This window comes from Patiria miniata, unplaced genomic scaffold (assembly GCF_015706575.1).
Source record: "Patiria miniata isolate m_02_andy unplaced genomic scaffold, ASM1570657v1 HiC_scaffold_4, whole genome shotgun sequence".
Classification (NCBI taxonomy): Eukaryota; Metazoa; Echinodermata; class Asteroidea; order Valvatida; family Asterinidae; genus Patiria; species Patiria miniata.
This window is the reverse complement of record NW_024037071.1, coordinates 1,214,858-1,239,563: the sequence shown is the minus strand read 5'-3', so window position 1 is coordinate 1,239,563 and position 24,706 is coordinate 1,214,858. Positions and strand designations below refer to the sequence as shown.

Below are 24,706 nucleotides of genomic sequence, written 5' to 3'. Positions count from 1 at the left end.
AATGTCGTACTGAGTTTGGCAATATGTAATGTCGTACTGAGTTTGTATATGTATTGTCGTACTGTGTTTGGTAATATGAATTGTCGTACTGTGTTTGGTAATATGTATTGTCGTACTGAGTTTGGCAATATGTATTGTTGTACTGAGTTTGGTAATATGTATTGTCGTACTGTGTTTGGTAATATGTAATGTCGTACCGAGTTTGGCAATATGTATTGTCGTACTGAGTTTGGTAATATGTAATGTCGTACTGAGTTTGGTAATATGTAATATCGTACCGAGTTTGGCAATATGTATTGTCGTACTGAGTTTGGTAATATGTATTGTCGTACTGAGTTTGGTAATATGTAATATCGTACTGAGTTTGGCAATATGTATTGTCGTACTGAGTTTGGTAATATGTATTGTCGTACTGAGTTTGGTAATAATGTAATGTCGTACTGAGTTTGTATATGTATGGTGTGGGTGGCCGTGGCTATCCGTTGCTCCCTCGAAAACTATCAAACCTTTAGGTAATAAGGACTTAAAAATATTTTTTCTTAAAAAAAGTCTCAAAGGGGAAGCCATATACAATTGGGAGGAAAAAAATAATTTCGAAAAATATTGCAGGACCTTAAAACAATAAGTTAACATTCTCGAATACCATGTGCATGTGTTCTCTTTCTACTGTAAAGATCCATTATAAATCGAATATTTCGTTTGGATTTCAAGAGTTTACCATCTCCGAAGACATCGTTTCCTGGTTCGCGTACGCACTCAGCAGTGAAGTCTGTACAGCAGTCATTGTAAAATGTACACGCCGAGTCGCAAGCACATCCTCCTTGACTGCCCCAGGAGTAGCATCGATCGACGCAGCTCCCTATAAAGGGGAAGTTGGAGGTTAAAGGTAGATGTTAAATTTACGCACTTAGACAGCTTCACAGATGACTAGTCCGACCCCTTGAAACATCAACTCAAACTACTTGTGATATTGTACGATAAGTAAGTGGAGGTAAAACATACAATAAATATGCAGTAGGAAGGTAAAACTAAAAAACAAAAAGAAGACTTTTTTGGAAATAACTCTAGTATGTTGTTTTATTCATACTCAACTTTTTAGGAAGTTTTATTCCAAAAAGACAAGTTTTATTGTAACGTCTGCTTAGCCGATATAATTTTAAAATTTTATGAGGTTATGTTTTCATTACAAAAATGGCACTTTACCTTTTCCACCGGGATAATGTGGATGATTATGGACGCAATAGATATTGTAATCTGGACAGCAGTCGCCGAAACTTGGGCACACGGAATCACAATAGCATCCTCCTTCACTGCCCCATGTGTAACACCGGAATTGACAGGAAGCTAGACCGAAAGGTTAAAGAGAACAAGAAAGTAAGTTTGTTTTTGAACAGAACTAAAAATTAAACGGAAATCAATTCAAAGCATTGATATTTTTGTACGAGTGCTTGACTACATCCCTGGCTATGGAAATAGAATATGAACTTCCGTACGGCAGAATTTTTACAAAAAAAATAACGAAAAAGAAAAAAAAGATGGGCGAAGAGAAAATCAAAGCGACAGTGACAATTCGAACAGGAATTGTAACTCTTTGCTCATCTGTGCTTTTTTTTAAAAAGCTTTTCAGCAGAAGGACGGAAACGAAAAAGACTCGAATATGACATTCCTTAACTTTACGTCTTCCAATGTAAAGATTGTACTTAAAGATAATATTACATTCGAAATAGAAATAGCATACCATCTCCAAGGATATCATTTTGAGGCGTGCGAATGCAAACAGTGGTGAAGTCCGAGCAGCAGTCGTCGAAATGCATACACGCTGAATCACAATAGCATCCTCCTTGACTGCCCCAGGAGTAACATCTATTTTCACAGGTTGCTGAAACGAGAATGTAATATGTAAATCTAATAAAATATTTAATTAAGATGACACAGCTTCGATGATAGCAAAAGTGCCCTCCAAAAATTTATATCACAAATCTGGAGTACACAATTTACGTCTCTGAAGCCTTCATATCGCCGAGTAAATATTTTCCCTTCAATTCAAATACCAGGATTAAATCTTTCAGCAAGGCTGTTTAAGTTGAGGATTTCAAATTGAAAGGTATACTATAAAGAAGAGTCGATACATGAGATGTTGAATTTGTTGATGACATTATGTCGTTATTGTGCACTTGAACAGTGTTTGTGCTCGATCATGCAAATGCCTGACCTTAAACCGTTACCTAAGTGGGCAAATTTACCTTCACCGGAATCATCTGGCGTAGAGTGGACACAAAAGATATTGTAATCGGGACAGCAGTCTCCGTAATCCTGGCAGACGGAATCACAATAGCAACCTCCTTGACTGCCGTCGGTGTAACATCGGAACTGACAAGAAGCTGTATGAATATTAATAGCAACAAAATAACAGTGGTATCCTTACCCGGCTTTTAAGAATTCAGGAAGGCTTTATTCAATGAAAACGTAACTTTACTGTTTCAGCACACTGAGAGCACATGTTGCGAAACCTCATCTTGTTAATAAATATAACAAAAGAGAAATTAAGAAAATGTCCCAAAACAGCTAGAGGTTCAAAATTAAATTGGATAATTGGAGCTACATAATACCAGTTAATAATGATTTCACTTACCGTCTCCAAAGACATCATCTCCAGGTGCACGTATGCAAACGGAATCGAAGTCTGTACAGCAGTCGTTGAAATACGGACACGCTGAGTCGCAATAACATCCTCCTTGACTGCCCCAGGAGTAACATCGATTGACACAGGAAGCTTGAATGGGGATATCATAAGTAATATTGTTACTATTCATATACTATATAGGAAAAGTAACATACATCGCTTAATATCATAACAGTCTTCTAGGGATTACATACCGGTATTCTGTTTAAATACCTTCCCCTGTAAATCTGATATTGTTCAACACACAATGCATTTTGTTCAAAGCATCATTGCAACGAGGCGACCAGTTCAGAGATAAAAAGCGCAGATGCAATCATTCAGGACCTGATGTGTAATTTCTTAATAGTACCACAATCAGTCTTCAAGACAATCAGGCAAATAATTTCCAAAGCAATTTTTTATTCGTTGATATTTTCTTTGTGTGGATTGCTTAAAGGACTAGTAAGACCAGTAACTAGTAATTCAAACCAAACCACCACACCATACAATTGCTGAATCAAAATCGAAAAAAACTTCTTAATGGTCAATGAAAAACAACAGAGTAAATCGCTGCCTTTGCAAACATTTTTTATATAGTTTAAATGTATACTAAAGTAAAACATGCGGCTTAAACTAAACAAAGCTTACCATCACCAGGGTTACTAGGTCCAGGTTGGCGTGTGCAAACAGAATCGAAGTCTGTACAGCAGTCATTGAAGTACGGACACGCCGAGTCGCAATAACATCCTCCTTGACTGCCCCAGGAGTAACAGCGATCGACACAGGTTGCTAAAACGAGGGTATCACAGGTATCAAAAAATAATAATAATTCCGATTCATCCAACATTGGTTTCTACCAGGATTTATTTGCCCTTAAAAATGCAAGATTATGACTTGAGCAAAATCTGTAAATACAATTCGCATCTGAAGGATGGTTATTCGAAGCAACTGCAAGAGATTTAGATCAATTCATTCAATAATTCATGTGCAAGAAAACCCAATTCAATGAGGTTTTCAAGGTAGAAATACGGTCGGTATGGTAGACAAAAATAAAACGATGAGTTTCACATTACATTTATGGCAATTGTTACTTTCTGAAATAATTACCTTCACCAGAGTCATCTGGATTGGAATGGACGCAATAGGTATTGTAATCAGGACAGCAGTCACCAAAATAGGTGCACCAGGAATCGCAATAGCAACCTCCTTGACTGCCCCATGTGTAACATCGGAACTGACAAGAAGCTGGACAGAGGTAAAAAAAATAAAAACATTGTCGTAGTCAACTCTAACTTTAATGCAATAAACTGGAGTAAATATTGTTTTTATTTGCTCAAGTCAAGTATATTATTGAAATTATATTATGAAAACATGTGGCAAGATGTAACAATCACTTACGATCACCGGGGATATTAGGTCCAGGTTGGCGTGTGCACACATCAGTGAAGTCTGAACAGCAGTCACCGAAATACGTACACGCTGAATCACAATAACATCCTCCTTGACTGCCCCAGGAGTAACATCGGTTAGCGCAGGTTGCTACAAAAGAGTTTCAGAAGTTAATCGTAAATAAGAGAGTTTTAATATTGAGAAAATGATGATGTCTCATAACAATCAACAAATTTTGTAGCAAGCAAAACGTCAAATAAAAGTTCTGCAAGGAGCATTAATTCAAGTGTGGTTACAACGAATCACAGCAAATTGTGGCATTCTGTGTCATTTTGATGCAATTCAGGAATGTATGATGTTGAGTATGCAAAGTGATTAAGACTTTTCCGACATGACCAACTTACCTTCACCAGATTCATCTGGCGTGGAATGGTTGCAATAGATATTGAAATCAGGACAGCAGTCGCCGTAATCCTGGCAGACGGAATCACAATAGCAACCTCCTTGACTGCCGTCAGTATAGCATCTGAACTGACAAGAAGCTGGATGAGCGGTAAAACAGAAAAACGAGTTACATCTTTTACAAGAATTAAGATTATCCGAGAAAATAAAATGTCAAAGGCGAGAGTGGTCAAAAGTTACGGTGATAAAAACTCAAAACCTGGACAATATTAAAAAAACTCCATTGTCAATATATTTTTGGCCCTTTCGAGCATTCGATGTGGATGGTTCGTTTTTGTTTTCATAGTTCACCGTAAATCTCAAACTGCGATCGAAATTATAACTTGAAGAGCCCATGACTTACCAACATTGCTCTTAATTGAATAGGAACTTACCATCTCCAAAGACATCAGTTCCAGGTGTGCGTTTGCAAACAGAAGTGAAGTCTGAACAGCAGTCATTGTAATATGTACACGCCGAGTCGCAAGCACACCCTCCTTGACTCCCGGAGGAATAACATCGATTGACGCAGGTTGCTAAAAGAAGAAGAAATCTTTAATAACACCCTAAGAAAGCTTTATTGGTAACCAAAATCGACACCTCACTGAGGCAGCCGTAATGGTAGCTGAACTATTCAGAAACACACCAGATCTGATTGAAGCCAAATGCGGAATAGACAATTCACGTTTTTTGAAGACTAACGCCAGAAATGCTTTGTAGAAAGCATATAAATAAAAATGTTTCCAAATTTGACGACTGAAATGAGGGGTTGAGTTTGACCTTAAACTGTGGTAATCTATTTTTTTTTGTGAAACAAAGAATTTCCCTCCGAGATTATGCTAACACCCGAAAATTGTTCCTGACGGAGGCAAATTTACCTTCACCAGAACTATCATGTGGATGTGAATGGACGCAGTACATATTGTAATCTGGACAGCAGTCGCCGAAAGTTGGGCAGACGGAATCACAAAAGCAACCTCCTTGACTGCCCCATTCGTAACACCGGAATCGACACGAAGCTATAAGAGAGATTAAATAAAAAACAACGTTAATATCGTGAAACCGATTTTAGAAATGATATGTCTTACTCCTTTACACCTCATAGTCATGAGAAACTATGCCAACACAATTTGAGCAAAAAGTTTAAAACAACAACCTTCTTGATTTCAAAACGACAAGATGAAAACGGTGATTATATTTAAAACAAGAAGTGACAAATTTATTTATACATATGTACTTTGCTCAAAGTTTTCTGGGTTTTGCTTGCTCTCCGAAAGAAAAAGTAAGAATGGACATCTTGGTCAGTCAACATTTTTAAGGATAAGCCGTATATTTAAAAAAAAAAAAATATTTTTTTCGAAATCAGCATAACAAACATAAAATATTCTTTGGTTGACATAGTAACGTTATAAATCATTTCCATGTGCTCTTTTGCCAAAGTAAAAATCCTGTATAAATGAAAATTTCACTTGTATTAGCACTTACCGTCTCCAAAGACATCAGTTCCAGGTGCGCGTGTGCAAACAGAAGTGAAGTCCGAACAGCAGTCGTTAAAATATGTACACGCTGAGTCACAGGCACATCCTCCTGTACTTCCCCAGGAGTAACATCGATTGACGCAGCTTGCTGAATCGTCGATATTAAAGGTTAACGTTACAGATAACTCGACAATATTATTTAGAACGCCTTCATAACCAAACTATCCGGAAAAGTAACACAACGAAATCTTGGACAGTATTGAAAGAAAAAAATAGAGAGAGAGGAAATATCATAACACAATGATGTTGCTTCAATGGTATATCACATTTCATGCTATGTTTAACGGAACAGAGTCGACAAATCAAATTTATATCAGATGATGTGTCGAATGTAAAACTGTGTTTGTCTATGTCACTGTAGTGTACTTTGAGATTATCCCTCCAAGAGTATATTAATCCCAAAAATCTTGTACGTCGTAGGCCGATTTACCTTTACCAGCGCCATAATGTGGATGTTTGTGCACGCAATAGGTATGGTAATCTGGACAGCAGTCGCCATAATTGGGGCACACGGAATCACAATAGCAACCTCCTTGGCTGCCCCATTGGTAACATCGGAATTGACAGGAAGCTATAAGAAAGGTCAATTAGAAACACAACCGTAACACCTTGAAACTGAATTGAAAACTCATGAGAACAATTTTTGAAATCAATTACTACTTGTGTGCTATGCTGTGTGTCCCTAGGTTAAAGAAAATAATACATTCCCTACACGTTTCCTATAAGACAGTTTGATATTGATACCTGTCCACCACAAAAGTTATGAACAAGTGTGTGCAAGAATTCAGATGCAATCAACCAACCTCATTGACCCTCGTGATTTTAACACAAAAAGCTATCGAAGATACATAATTAAATGTGCACTAGAGACATTTTCAACAACTAAGAAATCATTACTTCATGTTTGCATTTTACTGTGTGTTACCCGATTTGAAACATTAATACAGAAACCACATAATACGGAAATACAGAATCTCCGATGATCGACAAGGACACTTTCTCAAATATTTTGTTTTGAATGTTAACAAGTGTAAAAACCCTGCAGATATCAAATTTTTAACTTGCATTAGAAATCACTCACCATCTCCAAGGACATTATTTGCAGGTTGGCGTGTGCAAACAGAAGTGAAGTCTGAACAACAATCGCCCCAATACGTGCACGCGGAGTCACAAAAACATCCTCCTTGACTGCCCCAGGAGTAACAGCGATTTCTGCAGGTTGCTAGAACGAGGATGTTTAAGGAATATCTTAATTAATGCCGTGACTATAAGAAAGCGTCATAGATAGGACAGCCTTAAAGATTCATCCAAACTATTCAGATTCCGATCGGCACCAAATCTGGTGAAGACAATAATTTTCTTATTGAATCCTTTATATCGCAGTTATGTTGTTGTTTTTTCTCTCCAATTTAATTTGAAGAAACAAAAAGTTTTAGAAAGGCTGTTAAAGCTCAGGACTTGAGTTTCGACACCAGTTTTGGTAATTATATCAATGTGGTGCACTTCAAGGCTATCCCTGCAAGACTATGCAAACGAATCCTTTTAATGGTTTGGGCCAATTTACCTTCACCAGAATCATCTGGCGTTGAGTGGGCGCAATAAGTCTGGTAATCAGGACAGCAGTCGCCATAATCTTGACAGACGGAATCACAATAGCAACCTCCTTGACTGCCGTCAGTGTAACATCGGAATTGACAGGATGCTGCATGAAGTAAAGGAATAAATAAATAAAAACTGGAACCATTAACCAGGTGTTAATAATTCATGCAGGTCAAACATCAATGAAAATCCACTTGTAACTTTGCGTCTTGCCTCAACACACTAAGAGCACACATTTCACATTGTCCAGCAAATCGACACAACAATAATCTTGAAGATAACATAGGATTTGTTTGGGGGGGGGGGTGGCTATATTAATTCTCTCAATAGGAAAACACTTACCGTCTCCAAAGACATCAGTTCCAGGTGTGCGTGTACAAACAGAATCGAAGTCCGTACAGCAGTCATCGAAGAACGGACACGACCAGTCACAATAGCATCCTCCTTGACTGCCCCAGGAGTAACAGCGATTGACGCAGGAAGCTTAAATGAGGATTTGTTTTGGAGAGGAATTAATGAATTACACACGGACCCATTAATCTGAGTGTACTACCGAGATGTTTAAGATAAAAAAACATACTCATCACTAAATGTGACAAGGGTCTTGAAGACACCACCCCTCAGTAGGCCTACTGCCTGCAGACGCGATCAATGAGGTCCTTATTTGATTTTTTTAAATGAATTTTGGAGCAACACACTAATGCAAATTAATTTAAAAAAATAACTATTTGTTCATCCTTGAATATACTGAAATAAAATTACAGTAATTATGCATTACTGATTTTAGTAATATTTCATTTATTTTCAGTAGAAACGCTAGTGAAACGAGTGACTAAATTTTCAACAAAACTTACCATCACCAGGGGTACTAGGTCCAGGTTGGCGTGTGCAAACCGAATCGAAGTCTGTACAGCAGTCATTGAAATACGGGCACGCTGAGTCGCAATAACATCCTCCTTGACTGCCCGAGGAGTAACATCGATTAACGCAGGTTGCTGATTAATGAGGTATCAGAGGTAAATCTTAAACAACAACGACCCAATTAATATGGATTGCAATCAGTTCATAAGATAACGATTTGGGTAAAATCTGGAAATACAAAACACATCTGACGAAGGACTCTTATTCAAAGCAACTGCAAGGAGCAAATTGGATTCGTAAGACTTGGAAACAAGCATCGATCTCATGAGAACTGCAAATAATAAAGTAAGGTTTGCAGAGACAATAAAAGGTATCACGAAATTCGGAGCCGATATATGAGTTAATATTTCAAATTTTAAGTGGTGATTTATCATAAAGAATATCCTTCTCGATGTAAACTTTTTTTCCTGGGAGTTATTACCTTCACCCGAGTCATCCGACGATGAATGGACGCAGTAGGTTTTGTAATCAGGACAGCAGTCGCCAAAATATGTGCACAAGGAATCACAGTAGCATCCTCCTTGACTGCCTTGAGTGTAGCATCTGAACTGACAAGAAGCTGGAGGAAGAGGATTAAATCACCGGCGTGATCAGCTAGAAAAATCTATTTAATGCAGTACCTTGAGTCACGTTTCCTGTATTAATTTATTAAATGAATGATCACACCATAAGCTAGATAATCATGTTACAACTTTATAAGGACAAAAACTTATAAGGCCAACTACAATTTATGCATGTTTTTCCCCCAGCATTTCTGTATTTGAGCCATTTGACGAGCTAACAATCACTTACCATTACCAGCAACATCATCGCCAGGTGCGCGTGTGCACACAGCAGCGAAGTCTGCACAACAGTCGTTGAAATACGTACATGCCGAGTCACAATTACATCCTCCTTGACTGCCCCATGAGTAACATCGATTGACGCAGGTTGCTAGAACGAGAATGTTTAACTTTTATCCTAAATTTCTATGAACTAGATAGCTATAGACAACAGACTTTCGAGAAAAAAAAAGGTTTTCAACCAAACACGGAAAGAGGCAAAAGCCATTTTCAACATTTATTTTGAAGACAATCATTTCGCACAGATGTTAACTACCCTGAACAAATAAGACTTCCCACGGTTCAAAACTGAATGTAAAGTTCTGCAGTGCTAGTTAATTAAATGCGATGGCAAGCAATTTAAAATGGAAAGTTGTGTTTATTACAAAATCTATCGCCAAATTACCTTCAGGTGAATGGACGCAAATGATATTGTAATCAGGACAGCAGTCGCCGAAAAATAGACACGCAGAATCACAATAGCAACCTCCTTGACCGCCTGTAGTAAAGCATCTGAGCTGACAAGAAGCTGGATGAGAGGTACAAACAGGACAATAAAAACAGTGACATCTTTATCCAGAAACTAAAATTAACGGATAGAATCATTAAATTGTTTAGTGAAATGTAAGAAAAATATTTGTAATTGTCCACGTATTGAGTTTCATGGCCTGTTTGTATAAATGACAATGAAATGAACATTCTCTTATCAATACAAATAGTTTGAAGGCCTTAACAAAATGAAAAGAAATGCAATGTCAAGAGCTTTTTAGCATTCGTTGGCACAAACAAAACATTCCAAATGGTCATGTCTTATTTTGTGATAATAGTGTAGTGTAAAGTTTCAACGGTAATTGAAGATCTGACTTGAAGAAGATATCACTTGTAACATATCCAAAAATATCCTTGCGGGTGTGTACAATCAGTCTGAGAAACCGCGCAAACAGCACGGGAAGACTTGCAAATAGAAGATGTGCTGAAAATAAATCTTCCACCTCAAAACGCCGTACCCTAAGCAAACTGTTTAAAAATGAGTCTTAAGGCATTACCACATACGACTGCAGGCAAAAAGTCTATCTTAAAGGTCGTTATTTTGAAGTAAACTACATATACCACCGAGGTTATAGAATCCTGAACATTTCTGCAAGTATTATTTCAAAATAGACTCTTTAGCTTTCCGATTCCAAAGCTGATTACTTATGGCAAGAATGAGTTTACATTACAATTTGTGAGAGTTATCGTCATCATAGTGAAGCTTTCTGAACGTGTGATCTAGAGTGTGAAAACTGAAACAAACTGTTTTCAACACGGCTAATTTACCTTCACCAGGACCATTGTGTGGATGCGAATGGACGCAATAGATATTGTAATCAGGACAGCAGTCGCCATAATCTGGACACACGGAATCACAATAGCAACCTCCTTGACTGCCGTCAGCATAGCATCTGAACTGACAAGAAGCTGGATGACAAGAACAACAGAAAAACAAGTTATAACTTTTTCGAGATTTTTTCAAATAAAGGAGTGGGTAATAGTTTTATTTTCAGAAATAGGATTAGACAAAAAAACAATTACCCGTTCAAAAAATATTTACCTTGCACGTTTAAAGAGAAACACATGGAAAGTTACGAGCAGAGAGTTAATAATGTTTTCCAATAAAAAGAAAACTGTTTCAACAAGACACAAATAATAAAAAAGATGTCAAAATCTTTCCTCGTCAGCAAAACTTTTTGCTTGACATTTTTACTGAAAGTCTAAAGGAAAGCAAAGCGAGTTTAACGTCAACATTCGTTGCAAGTCAACATGCGCTACGAGTTCGCAGCGCAAATGGACCCCTTTCGCGCTGATTATGAACCGGCCTTCATCCGAACTCACATTTTCAAAATATTTTCAAAACCGGAAAGAAAATAGCCAAAGTTCCTTTATTATAAATTTTGGTTAAATAATATTCATTGGCTTTTTCCCAAGGTTAAGATTGTATGGCACTTACCATCTCCAAAGACATCATTTCCAGGTTCTCGTATGCACACCGTAGCGAAGTCTGAACAGCAGTCATCGTAATATGTACACGCCGAGTCGCAAGCACACGCTCCTGGACTGCCCCAGGTGTAACATCGATCAACGCAGCTTGCTAAAATGAGAGTGGTGTAGCTTAATCATTTACAATACGAGAAAGCTTCGCGGATAACCATTTTGAAACATCACCGCGACAGTCATATTCAGAAAACGTAATGCCTCAAAAATGGAGCAATATCGGGAACAGACAATTACGTCTTCCCGAGAGTAATGAAATACAAAAGACCTTGCAAAAAGCCTCATTATTAGGTTGAAGGATTGTAATATTCAGGGTTTTAAATTCTAAAGCTATAACGTATGCAGGAATTAAGTTTGATCTTCAACAATGGTAATCAATGCCAAAACGGTGTATTACAAGAACTCCAAAAAACGTTCCTGACAAAGGCCAACTTACTGTCACCGGAGCTATCATGTGGATGTGAATGGACGCAATAGGTATGGTAATCTGGACAACAGTCGCCAAAAGTTGGGCAGACGGAATCACAATAGCAACCACCTTGACTGCCCCACGTGTAGCACCGGAATTGACAGGAGGCTATAGAAGAAAGGTCACATTTAAAACAAAAATCGGGGTAAAAAATAAGTAACTTCATCAGGGAAGACATTTCAGTGTATTGGCAGTTGGTATGTTAGCCAACAATGGCCAAAATTCCAACCCATTTGCCCAACAAAGAAGAGCTTGCGAAATAAAAATGCGGGTGCTCGGAAACACAATTTCAGCCTCCTCGACTGATATGAGTAAAGGCCTGTTCATACTTCATGCAAGCACGAATGCGAAGCGAATTTAACCTCCGAAAACCTTTGCTGCGAGAATCTCCAGAGTTGAATGCCAAATAGTGGAGCAGATAGGGGAAATATTTTGTGGGATTGTGCCTTTGATGATACAAGCATGGAATTTGGCACGCGGTCAGAGTATGTCATGAGAAAGATATTTAGCTATAGTGCCCTAGCAGATTTGTCCTTTGAAAAAATATAGGCCTGTAGGTTGAGTAACAAGCAATTTCTAAAATTTTAAATTTTCAACTCCGACTGTGTGCCAAATTCTATATCCTCAAAGGCACAATCGAATCACTTATCTGCCGTACTAAAATTGCAGCGTGAACACTTGATGTGACCCCACAAATCCGCATTTGCGACAGCTTTTGCGATGAATATACAAACCGGCCTTTTTAACTAACATTTATTTTGGGAAACAAATACACACACAGGTGTCGAAACTTTTTTTTCAAAAATGCATCAGATTAACCAAATCTCATTGGCTATATTCTCAAATAAATTAACTTTCTCTCCTTTCTGATGCAGAGATCGTGCACCACTTACCATCTCCAAAGACATCGTTTCCAGGTGCGCGTGTGCAAACAGAAGTGAAGTCCGAACAGCAGTCGTTAAAATATGTACACGCTGAGTCGCAAGCACATCCTCCTGTACTTCCCCAGGAGTAACATCGGTCAACGCAGCTTGCTGAAACGAGAATATAAAGAGTCAAAGGTGAATGTGTTTCATAACTTACTGATTGAGACACCCAAAATGATTATGAAAAAGTTATTCAACGAAGACTGGTTAAAGGCAACATACAAATACAAGCCTAGACAACTGTGGTCTTAGAGAGATGTGGAAAAAAAAACTGGATAAGATTTAGCTTGTTCATACTTATGTTATATTCTAGACAGAAATCAAGAAGTTCAAAAATTATTTCATGAGGGGTTTCCAAACTATACCATAACATCTATTGATAAAGTGTTATCTCTACATGTAGTCAATTTAAACGGTTCACTTCCAATAAATTAAAGAATACCCTATCCTTCTAAATTGGACATTTACCTTTTCCAGCGCCATAATGTGGATGCTTATGGACGCAGTAGGTATGGTAATCTGGACAGCAGTCGCCATAGTCCGCACAGACGGAATCACAATAGCAACCTCCTTGACTGCCCCATTGGTAACATCGGAACTGACAGGAAGCTAGGGAAAAAGTTTTTGAATTAAAATTTAAGAACGAATGCTTTACTGTATTACATAGCTCCCATCGAATCCAAATGAAGTTCCCTATTCAGCTACCATACAAAGACCCGCGCAAGTCATTGTGTTGAGCAATAATTAAGGCAAACAGAATTAGAACAAGAAACTAAAGAGAGGAGTGGAGGGCCGAAAAGAAGCATGCAACTATGAAACTTTAAACACTTATTCCTTTATATTTACTTCATATCTATTAAGGATTGAAGCCTTACAAAGATAAACATTAAAAAATAAATTACAAGATTCGCTCAGATGGATTGCATCTTCAAATATTCACAGCTGCCAATGCAAATGGACGAATACATTCAAATAAATAAAAATGAGGGAAAGTCAGTATTTCTTTTTAAATTGAAAACCACTCACCGTCTCCAAAGACATTATTTGCAGGTGAGCGCGTGCAAACAGAGGTGAAGTCTAAACAGCAATCGTCCCAATACGTACACGCCGAGTCACAAAAACATCCTCCTTGACTGCCCCAGGAGTAACAGCGATTCACGCAGCTTCCTGAAACGATGACGATAAAGGCACACCTTAATTACTAGTACCCGACTAAGAAATTTGTACGGTGAAATAGTCCTCTATGCAGCTACTCGATCTTGATAAAGACCAATTATACCATCTGGTTAACCGCAGCCGATTAATGAATCTAAACATAATGAAAGGTAATGTTAATATAGAAAACTCCTTCAAACAGCTAAAAAATAAAGAGAATAAATGTGTGCTTTGCGGTTTTACACACTTTGTGTAAGACCAGTTTGGAGTCTGATAATGACCTAAGCCCAATTTCATAGCGCTGCTTAACAGCCGACTTTGTGCTTACCGAGCCTGCATCTATTTCATAGGGACTGTTAAGCAGTAAGTACAGCAAAAGCATGCTTAACCCCAGAAGAACACTTTGCTTAAATCAGTGACGTAACAATAGAACCTCCATTCGCGCGCAACCGTTAGCATGAAATAGTGCTTAGGCAGCAGCATGATTTTCTGCTATAGTAAGCACAACTTTTCTGCTTACTGTTAAGCAGCACTATGAAATTGGGCCCTGATCCAAGGCAGGGGTCGTTAACAGCGTCCAGACTCCAAACCGGTCTAAATCATAGTGTTTAAGATCGACAAAGCATATATTGAATCCCATTCATAAATAGCTTTTTCTGTCAGAGGGTAAAAACAGGTCAAAAATAAAAAAAATTCCCTTCATCTTTTAAACACCCCTTTAGCTATGTTATGGGTCCTCTCGCGAGTAGTGCGGACTATGAAATACGGACTCATTGGTAGTATTTTGCATACCATCTAAGTGAGGATTGTGAGAGTTGATCCACCAATAACAGGGTAAAAGGGAGAAGGCTTCATAGGAATCCAATTTCATGTGACACTGGAAAAGTGTTCAAGACCAGCCACGTGACGGGTTCTCAACCAATGGGAATGGGTAAACTGTCTCAGAATATCTCATAATGGTCACAAGGAGATACGACGATACCGTCAGACAGAATTAAGAGATGATTACTGTACCCTCAAATTTGTTTGGGTGATCGAAACAACAAAGTGTTACTGATTTACCTTCACCAGAGTCATTTGGCGTTGAATGGATGCAATAGGCGTTGTAATCAGGACAGCAGTCACCGTAATTTGGGCACACGGAATCACAGTAGCATCCTCCTTGACTGCCGTCAGTATAGCATCTGAACTGACAAGAAGCTGGTAAAGAATGTAAAAAAAAGTGCAGTAAAAGAAAACAAAGTCAATGTCATACAATTATCTTCATTTTCGGTTAAGCGTACCTAATTTAATTCAAATACAAATTCTTCAATCTACTTTTCAAACCTCATCCGGTCAATAAACAAAGACAGTAAAAAAAATCTTAAAAGCCTTCTGAATTTTGTATGATGAAGACATGTTTCAAAATGGCTACTGCAACGAACTTTCCTATTTTATAACTTTGAGATATTAATATTCCCCTTTTCGTATCACTTGATCACACCACGTACCATCTCCGAAGACATCATTTGCAGGTTGGCGTACGCAAACAGAACTGAAGTCTGAACAGCAGTCATCGAAATACGTACAAGACGAGTCACAGTAACATCCTCCTTGACTGCCCCAGGAGTAACATCGATTGACGCAGGAAGCTGAAATGGGGATATAAGAAGTAAATCAATGAATTAAATCCTGAATAAACCAACCTGTACCGAGATATCAAGAAAATATCACTCGATCCATGACTGTAGCCTAAAATGGACTAGAAAGTGAAACAAAACAAGCTACCTCTTGGTTCTGATATTCCACTCAGTTTACATTGTCAATTGCTGTTAAAATACTTCAACAAAACTTACCATCACCAGGGGTACTAGGCCCAGGTTGGCGTGTGCAAACAGAATCAAAGTCTGTACAGCAGTCATTGAAGTACGGACACGCTGAGTCGCAATAACATCCTCCTTGACTGCCCCAGGAGTAACACCGATTAACGCAGGTTGCTAAATGAGGGTTTCAAAGGTAAATTTCACATTATCGCGAACCAACTAATCGAGCCGGGGCCCCAAACAAGGGTTTCTCTCTTTAGAGTCCTTATCTGACACAAAGCAGCGACTTGACTCGAAACTGTAAAGTCAATGATCACCTGAACGATTGCAATTCAAAACACTGCAAAAAGCAGATCTAATCCCATGCAACACTTACTGCTTGTGGATAAGCCTAGATACAGTGAGATATCGAAGGTTTAAGGTAGGGTCAGCGTAGCTGATCATATGTTATTATCCAATATTGAGCCGATGAGTTTCAGATATTTAATTTTGAGCCGTTGATATCATTTTATTGCATTTTATGTCACTACCGATGCACCTCCATGTTGTCCCCTGGAATATTTACCTTCCCCAGAGTCATCTGGATCGGAATGGACGCAATATGTTTTGTAATCTGGACAGCAGTCGCCAAAATAGGTGCACGAGGAATCACAATAGCAACCTCCTTGACTGCCCCACGTGTAACATCGGAACTGACAAGAAGCTGTGGGAGAGGTAATAGCATCGGCATAAAGATTTAGAAAGCAAAATTTGTGCAACCAACTGGAAAAAATATCCGTTGTATTTCTCCGAGTTTCTGTTACATCGGCTGCCTGGTTGAAGAAAATGCTCAAACCTTTAGCTTGCAACGATTGGTAACCATTTTGAACCAAAAAACCCCGGATTTCACAACCAGTTTTAACTGCTGCTGCGTTTTCTATCATTCTACTACAATCACTTACCATCACCAGGGATATTAGGTCCAGGTTGGCGTGTGCACACAGCAGTGAAGTCTGAACAGCAGTCGCCGAAATACGTACACGCCGAGTCACAATAACATCCTCCTTGACTGCCCCATGAGTAACATCGGCTAACGCAGGTTGCTAGAATCGAGTTCCAGAAGTTAATCAGAAATTAATAACAACGAGAGCCTTATTGACAAAATTCTGATTTCTTTCAACAATAAACAAATTCTGCAGCAAGCAAAACGTCAACTAAGACCTCAGAGTTAAAGCTTTTCAAAGCTGTAAGAAATGTCTCAAATGCCACTTGATTTAATTGTGGTAACAATGAGTTTAAAGTGTACGCAATGAGTGTTAAACTGAAAAAGTCATTTTCGACATATACCTATTATTTACCATCACCGGAGCCATCTGGCGTTGATAAATGGACGCATTTGAAAGTGATTTGTAAATATTTCAAAAATACACGCCGTCACAAGGAGATACGGGAATACAGAGTTCAAAACCATCCCCTCAAATTCTTTTTGGCGATCGACACAACAAATCTTTCCTGACGTAAATTAAATTTACCTTCACCAGAGTCATCTGGCGTTGAATGGACGCAATAAGTCTGGTAATCAGGACAGCAGTCGCCATAATCTGGACAGACGGAATCACAGTAGCATCCTCCTTGACTGCCATCAGTATAGCATCTGAACTGACAAGAAGCTGGATGAACAGTGACAGAAAACAAGGGACATCCATTATGTACAAGTAATTGAAGAACACGAGTGTGTCATTATTTTGACAAAACAGGTTGAGGGAAAATAATTACTTCTCTCAGTGTGAAACACATTGGCTTGCTTGCCTGTTTGGCACAAATTAAATGAGTGATTGGCAATTAGTAGAATATTGTGTACAATTAAAATGAAATCAAGTGTACTTGAAGAATAAGACACTCACCGTCTCCAAAGGTATCATTACCAGGTGTGCGTTTGCAGATGGAGGTGAAGTCTGAACAGCAGTCATTGTAATATGTACACGCCGAGTCGCAGGCACATCCTCCTTGACTGCCCCAGGAGTAACATCTATCAACGCAAGTTGCTGAAAAGAGAGTGCCAGGAATGTTTAATTAATCTTAATCATTAATGACATTCCAATAATTTTTCGTTGAAGACAATATATACTTCTCCACTACGACGGTGGTAATGATACCCGAATTGTTCAAATCACACCAACGGCCATCATTTAAGATAATCCAAAATATTCAATTTATTTTCAAGTTGAATACAAAATTGAGCTATTTTATAGAAAGTATCATTCTTGATGGGTCATTAAAGATCAGCATTTTAAAGTTCAAAGCTACAGAGCAAACAAACACGATTTCAGTTAAACCTTGCACTGTAGTATAATCTACCACCGTGCCTTTTGAAGTGCATGTCAACTAGCAAGCAATATTATTATAACACCAAGTGGATGACAAAATCTCTAAAGTGTATGTCTTACTCTAGAAAAAATACAGGCCTACGAGGCAAACATGTAAAGATGCATTTGAAAACTATCTTGGAATCAAGGTTGTTCATTTATCATGTTGTATAACAGTATACGAAACAATTTTCAGGAATGTCCCTCATCGAGATTACGCATCCCCCTTCAATCGTTCCCGACATTGGCAATTTACCTTCACCAGAGCTATCATGTGGATGTGAATGGACGCAATAGATATTGTAATCTGGACAGCAGTCGCCAAAAGTTGGGCACACAGAATCACAAAAGCAACCTCCTTGGCTGCCCCATGTGTAACATCGGAATTGACAGGTAGCTAGAGAGATCATAATAGTTAAAAATCTTTAAAGCCTCAAACCAGAAACTGAAAGTTTCTTAGAAATAGATATTTATTCAACAATGATATACTATGATTCAGATGTTTTGTCTCCTTTTACTCCAATATGGTAAACAGAGAGTTCCTACACCTCATCGTAATGAAAAACTAGGGTGTCAAAATTTGGGCAACGGAATGACAATAACAGGCTCCTCGACTGCTTTCAGTTTATCATAAAAAGACTAGCAATTGAGAATGGGCTGAAAAGAAACACGAGAACATTTGAACAGGAAGCCACACATATTTATTCTTGTGCAACTGGCTATGTGTTGCTTTCTCTCGGATGTAACACCTTGAAGAAGCAATGCCAGATCATCAATCTCCAGAGAAAAAAAAGGTGAAAACCGTCAACAATTTGGAAAAATTTGAAAAATTATTACAAAACTATTCGATAAGAGAAACGAAATCTGTGACCAAATTTACAACATCATATTCTCGTTTATTCATTGGCTCTTTTTCATTGTGTAAATCATGTGTGAATCAAACTGAAAGAGCTATCACTTACCATCTCCAAAGACATCATTTCCAGGTGCGCGTGTGCAAACCGAAGTGAAGTCCGAACAGCAGTCGTTAAAATGTGTACACGCTGAGTCGCAAGCACAGCCTCCTGTACTTCCCAAGGAGTAACATCGATTGACGCAGCTTGCTGAATGGAAGACGTTAATGTTCAATAACACACCAACAATGACAGGTTTAATGTTAACGAGACTATCTCATGGTTCAGATAACCTTAATGATACCGAACCTATTCAGAAAAAAGTTATTGAACTTCATCTGATCAGACGCAAAGGCAAAAATAGGTAATTGACAAACCCAAAAAGTTCACAATTCTTGGATTTGGATTTGATCAACATTTTTACGATCAAGTGCACGGGGAAAGACCCGCTTCTTCCTCCACCGCATCGGTGCTTGTGACAATGACACCTGCCGAAGTCGATCACCAAAGACAATAATCTTGCTATATGCTGCCCAATCTTCGTAAATTGGAAATTTACCTTTACCAGCGCCATAATGTGGATGTTTGTGGACGCAATAGGTATGGTAATCTGGACAGCAGTCGCCATAATTGGGGCACACGGAATCACAGTAGCAACCTCCTTGACTGCCCCATTGGTAACATCGGAATTGACAGGAAGCTAGGACAAAAAGTTTTTGAAATTGAAATTTTTAATGACGAATGCTTAACTGTATTACACAGATTTCCCATTAAATTCAATTGAATTTTCCCAATCAGCATTTTTCAATACCATGAAAGACACCCTACAAGACAAGTTATGGTGTAGAGCTACTATGCGCAATAATTTAGGCACACACTAACAGTAAGAACCTCCTTGATTGTTGGGAGTCTAACATCACACACAACACGAAACTAGAAATAGGTCCGAAAAGAAGCGTGCAACAATAAAACTTTAAACATTGAATGCTTCATATTAATTTTATCTTATTAAGGATTGAAGACTTACAAAGTTAAACATCGAAAGCCATGTCAAATGAAAACACAACTTATATAAGTCTCACAAAATTTGAAAACAGAATCAATTTTAAAATACTTTACAAGATTTGCTCAGACGGATTGCATCTTCTCAAATATCACGACTACAATGTAAACTTTTGGAATGGACGAATACATTCCAATTTAAAGATTGGAGGAAATCCAGTAATTCGTTTGAGTTAAAAACCACTCACCGTCTCCAAAGACATTATTTGCAGGTGAGCGCGTGCAAACAGAGGTGAAGTCTAAACAACAATCGCCCCAATACGTACACGCCGAGTCACAAAAACATCCTCCTTGACTGCCCCAGGAGTAACAGCGATTAACGCAGCTTCCTGAAACGACGATGATCAAGGTAAACCTGATTAAGTACCCAACTCAGAAATCGGCAGGGTAGAATAGTCCTCTACAGTTATACAATCTTGATAAAAATCAATTATGCCAAACGTGTCATACTATCCTGTTAACTGCAACCGATTAATGAATCTCAAAACAATGAGAGGCGACGTTAATAAAAAAAAAAACTCCTTTAAACAACTAAAAATTATAAGAGAATAAATGTGTGCTTTGCCGGCTTTAAACACTGTGTGTAAGACCGGTTTGGAGTCTGGACGCTGACAATGACCATATTGATAATAGTAGTGTTTAAAACCGACCAAACATATAATCCTATTCATAAATACCCTTTTTCGGTCAGAGGGTCACAACAAGTAAGTCAATAAATTTACTTCATATTATTTTAAACACCCCTCTTGCCGTGTTATTGTATGTGCCTCTCGCGAGTAAATCGTAAACACGTGCCGTTCAGGTAAACACTGTCTTAGACGATTATTATGAACGTCTCAATACAGTCAAAAAGCGGATACGGGTGCATGGTCAAACAGAGTTAGGAACTGGTTACTGTCCCCTCAAATTCTTTTAGGCTCTCGGCACTACAAATCAATTTACCTTCACCAGAGTCATTTGGCGTTGAATGGATGCAATAGGCATTGTAATCATGGCAACAGTCACCGTAATTTGGGCAGACGGAATCACAGTAACAACCTCCTTGACTGCCGTCAGTATAGCATCTGAACTGACACGAAGCTGGTACAGAAGTTAAAAGAAAGAAATAGTAAACAAAACGAAGTAAAATCATACAATTTTCTTTGGTAAAGTGCACTCAATATTGACCTACTCATTCTTCATGCTAATGTGCGAAGGCCTGTCTATTTCGAGCAACTTATTTCAAACACTGTTCGGCCAATGGACAAAGACAGTAAATAAAACCCTGAAAAGCCTTTAGAACTTTTTTAATGGTAAAGACATGTCAAAATGGATATTACAAGGAACATTGCTATTTATAATTATAAAATATTCATATTCCCCTTTTCGTATGTTAAAATTGCGTTTAAAGGAAACCAAATTCCGTCACTTAATCACACCATACACTTACCATCTCCAAAGACATCATTTGCAGGTTGGCGTACGCAAACAGAACTGAAGTCAGAACAGCAATCACCCCAAAACGTACAAGACGAGTCACAGTAACATCCTCCTTGACTGCCCCAGGAGTAACATCGATTGACGCAGGAAGCTTATATGGGGATATAAGAAGCAAATCAATGTTTTAATTTCTGAAGAAAAAAAACACCCAACCTATACCGAGATATCAAGAAAATATCACTCGATCCATGTCTGGAGCCAAAGATGGACTAGAAAGTAAAACAAAACAAGTTAAATCATAGTTCTGGCATTCCATTCATTTTACATTTAAAATTGTTGTTAAAATACTTCAACAAAACTTACCATCACCAGGGGTACTAGGTCCAGGATGGCGTGTACAAATAGAATTGAAGTCTGTACAGCAGTCATTGAAATACGGACACGCTGAGTCGCAATAACATCCTCCTTGACTGCCCCAGGAGTAACACCGATTAACGCAGGTTGCTAAATGAGGGTATCAAAGGTAAATTGCACATGATCTGACTAATCGAGCCGGGGTTTCTAACAAGGGTTTTCCTCCCAGATTTCTTTTCACACACTAAAAAGTGATTTGACCCAAAACTGTAAAGTCAATGATTAACTGACGATGGCAATTCAAAACACTGTAAAATGCAGATCTGATCCTGTGAAACACTCACTGCTTGTGGAGTCAGTGAGATATTGAAGGTTCAAGGTAAGGTCAATGCAATTTAAATATGTCAATACCAATGCACACCCACGTTTTCCTCCGAAAAATTTACCTTCCCCAGAGTCATCTGGATTGGAATGGACGCAATATGTTTCGTAATCTGGACAGCAGTCGCCAAAATACGGGCACGAGGAATCACAATAGCAGCCTCCCTGACCGCCCCATGTGTAACATCGGAACTGACAAGAAGCTGTGGGAGAGGTAATAGCATCGGCATAATTATTAAGAAAGTAATATTTGTGCAATCAACTGGAAAAATTAATCCTTGTATTTCTGTAAGTTTTTCTGTTCAAAGCTGCCTGGTCTAAGAAAATATTAAAACCTTATCTTGGAACGATTGGTTACTATTTTGTACCCCAAAAAACTGATTTCACAATTTTTAAATCCGAAGTAGTTTGAAGATAAGAAAACTTAAAGGCAATGGTGCTGCGTTTTCAAACATGCTACTTTTCAATATAATCATTTATAGCACTCAAACATGGGACAGGATATAAAAACTACTTACGATCACCAGGGATATTAGGTCCAGGTTGGCGTGTGCACACAGCAGTGAAGTCTGAACAGCAGTCGCCGAAATACGTACACGCCGAATCACAATAACATCCTCCTTGACTGCCCCAGGAGTAACATCGGTTAACGCAGGTTGCTAGAATGGAGTTCCAGAAGTTAATCAGAAATTAATAACACCTAGAGCCTTATTGACAAAATTCTGATTTCTTTTAACAATCAACAAATTCTGTAGCAAGCAAAACGTCAACTAAGACCTCGGAGTTAAAGCATTTCAAAGCTGAAAGAAATGTCTCAAATGCCACTTGATTTAATTGTGGTAACAATGAGTTTAAAGTGTACGCGATGAGGAGTGTTAAACTGAAAAAGTCATTTTCGACATATACCAAATTATTTACCATCACCGGAGCCATCTGGCGTTGATAAATGGACGCATTTGAAAGTGATTTGTAAATATTTCAAAAATACACGCCGTCACCAGGAGATACGGGGATACAGAGTTCAGAACCATCCCCTCAAATTCTTTTTGGGGATCGACACAACAAATCTTTCCTGACGTAGATCAATTTACCTTCACCAGAGTCATCTGGCGTTGAATGGACGCAATAAGTCTGGTAATCAGGACAGCAGTCGCCATAATCTGGACAGACGGAATCACAGTAGCATCCTCCTTGACTGCCGTCAGTATAGCATCTGAACTGACAAGAAGCTGGATGAACGGTAACAGAAAACAAGTGACATCCATTATGTACAAGTAATTGAAGAACACGAGTGTGTCATTTTTATTGACAAAACAAGTTGAGGGAAATTGTTAACTTCTCTCAGTATGTGAAACACATTGGCTTTCTTGCCTGTTGGGCAAGCTGTGGGTTGTACTTGAAGAATAAAAAACTTACCGTCTCCAAAGGTATCATTAGCAGGTGTGCGTTTGCAGATAGAGGTGAAGTCTGAACAGCAGTCATCGTAATATGTACACGCCGAGTCACAGGCACATCCTCCTTGACTGCCCCAGGAATAACATCTATCAACGCAAGTTGCTGAAAAGAGATTGTTAAACATTGATCGTTAATAACACTCCAAGAATTCTTCATTGAAGACGATACTAAACTACTGAGGTGTTAAAGCGACAAGATTTGAGTTAAACCTTGAACTGTGGTATAATCTGCTAAGGTACAATTTAATGTGTATACCATTTACCAAGTGATGTTATCACAGCACCCAGTGGATGACGAAATCTCTAAGTGCATGTCTTACTCTAGAGTCAATACAGGCCTACAAGGTCAACATGTAAAGATGCATTTGAAAACTATCACGGAATCAAGGTTGTTCTTTTATCATAATGTATAACCGCATACGAAACACATTTCAGGAATGTCCCTCATGGAGATTACGCACCCCCCCCCCAAATCGTTCACGACGTTAGCAATTTACCTTCACCAGAGCTATCATGTGGATGTGAATGGACGCAATAGATATTGTAATCTGGACAGCAGTCGCCAAAAGTTGGACACACAGAATCACAATAGCATCCTCCTTGGCTGCCCCATGTGTAACATCGGAACTGACATGTAGCTAGAGAGATCGTAATAGTTAAAAATCTTTATAACCTCAAACCAGAAACTGAAAGTTTCTTAGAAATAGATATTTATTCAACAATGATATACTATGACTTAGATGTTTTGTCTCCTTTTACTTCAATATGGTAAACAGAGAATTCCTACACCTCATCATAATGAAAAACTAGGGTGTCAAAATTTGGGTAACGGAATGACAATAACAGGCTTCTCGCTGCTTTCAGTTTATCATAAAAAGACAAGAAAATTGAGAATGGGCTGAAAAGAAACACGAGAACATTTTAACAGGAAGCCACACATATTTATTCTTGTGCAACTGGCTATGTGATGCTTTCTCTCGAATGTTACAACTTGAAGAAGCAATGCCAGATCATCAATCTCCAGAAAAAAAAGGTGAAAACCGT

At 38.4% G+C, this 24,706-nt stretch overlaps 1 protein-coding gene across 1 annotated transcript in view; it reads right to left on the bottom strand.

Annotated features, from left to right (window-relative positions):
- LOC119740045 overlaps nucleotides 1-24,706 on the bottom strand; it is an 88,113-nt gene that overhangs the window by 49,680 nt on the left and 13,727 nt on the right. The window contains exons 22-53 of the mRNA XM_038215246.1: nucleotides 24,160-24,300; nucleotides 23,625-23,765; nucleotides 23,300-23,437; nucleotides 22,727-22,867; nucleotides 22,274-22,411; nucleotides 21,837-21,977; nucleotides 21,484-21,624; nucleotides 20,997-21,134; nucleotides 19,552-19,692; nucleotides 18,356-18,496; nucleotides 17,638-17,778; nucleotides 17,266-17,403; nucleotides 16,696-16,836; nucleotides 16,320-16,457; nucleotides 15,788-15,928; nucleotides 15,443-15,583; nucleotides 15,015-15,152; nucleotides 13,824-13,964; nucleotides 13,266-13,406; nucleotides 12,765-12,905; nucleotides 11,839-11,979; nucleotides 11,359-11,499; nucleotides 10,689-10,829; nucleotides 9,778-9,900; nucleotides 9,343-9,483; nucleotides 8,972-9,109; nucleotides 8,484-8,624; nucleotides 2,633-2,773; nucleotides 2,244-2,381; nucleotides 1,739-1,879; nucleotides 1,204-1,344; nucleotides 719-859 (exon numbers count right to left, since the gene is read on the bottom strand). Of these exons, the coding sequence (XP_038071174.1) occupies nucleotides 719-859; nucleotides 1,204-1,344; nucleotides 1,739-1,879; nucleotides 2,244-2,381; nucleotides 2,633-2,773; nucleotides 8,484-8,624; nucleotides 8,972-9,109; nucleotides 9,343-9,483; nucleotides 9,778-9,900; nucleotides 10,689-10,829; nucleotides 11,359-11,499; nucleotides 11,839-11,979; nucleotides 12,765-12,905; nucleotides 13,266-13,406; nucleotides 13,824-13,964; nucleotides 15,015-15,152; nucleotides 15,443-15,583; nucleotides 15,788-15,928; nucleotides 16,320-16,457; nucleotides 16,696-16,836; nucleotides 17,266-17,403; nucleotides 17,638-17,778; nucleotides 18,356-18,496; nucleotides 19,552-19,692; nucleotides 20,997-21,134; nucleotides 21,484-21,624; nucleotides 21,837-21,977; nucleotides 22,274-22,411; nucleotides 22,727-22,867; nucleotides 23,300-23,437; nucleotides 23,625-23,765; nucleotides 24,160-24,300 (4,470 nt within the window). The remainder of the gene's footprint in view (nucleotides 1-718; nucleotides 860-1,203; nucleotides 1,345-1,738; nucleotides 1,880-2,243; nucleotides 2,382-2,632; nucleotides 2,774-8,483; nucleotides 8,625-8,971; nucleotides 9,110-9,342; nucleotides 9,484-9,777; nucleotides 9,901-10,688; nucleotides 10,830-11,358; nucleotides 11,500-11,838; nucleotides 11,980-12,764; nucleotides 12,906-13,265; nucleotides 13,407-13,823; nucleotides 13,965-15,014; nucleotides 15,153-15,442; nucleotides 15,584-15,787; nucleotides 15,929-16,319; nucleotides 16,458-16,695; nucleotides 16,837-17,265; nucleotides 17,404-17,637; nucleotides 17,779-18,355; nucleotides 18,497-19,551; nucleotides 19,693-20,996; nucleotides 21,135-21,483; nucleotides 21,625-21,836; nucleotides 21,978-22,273; nucleotides 22,412-22,726; nucleotides 22,868-23,299; nucleotides 23,438-23,624; nucleotides 23,766-24,159; nucleotides 24,301-24,706) is intronic.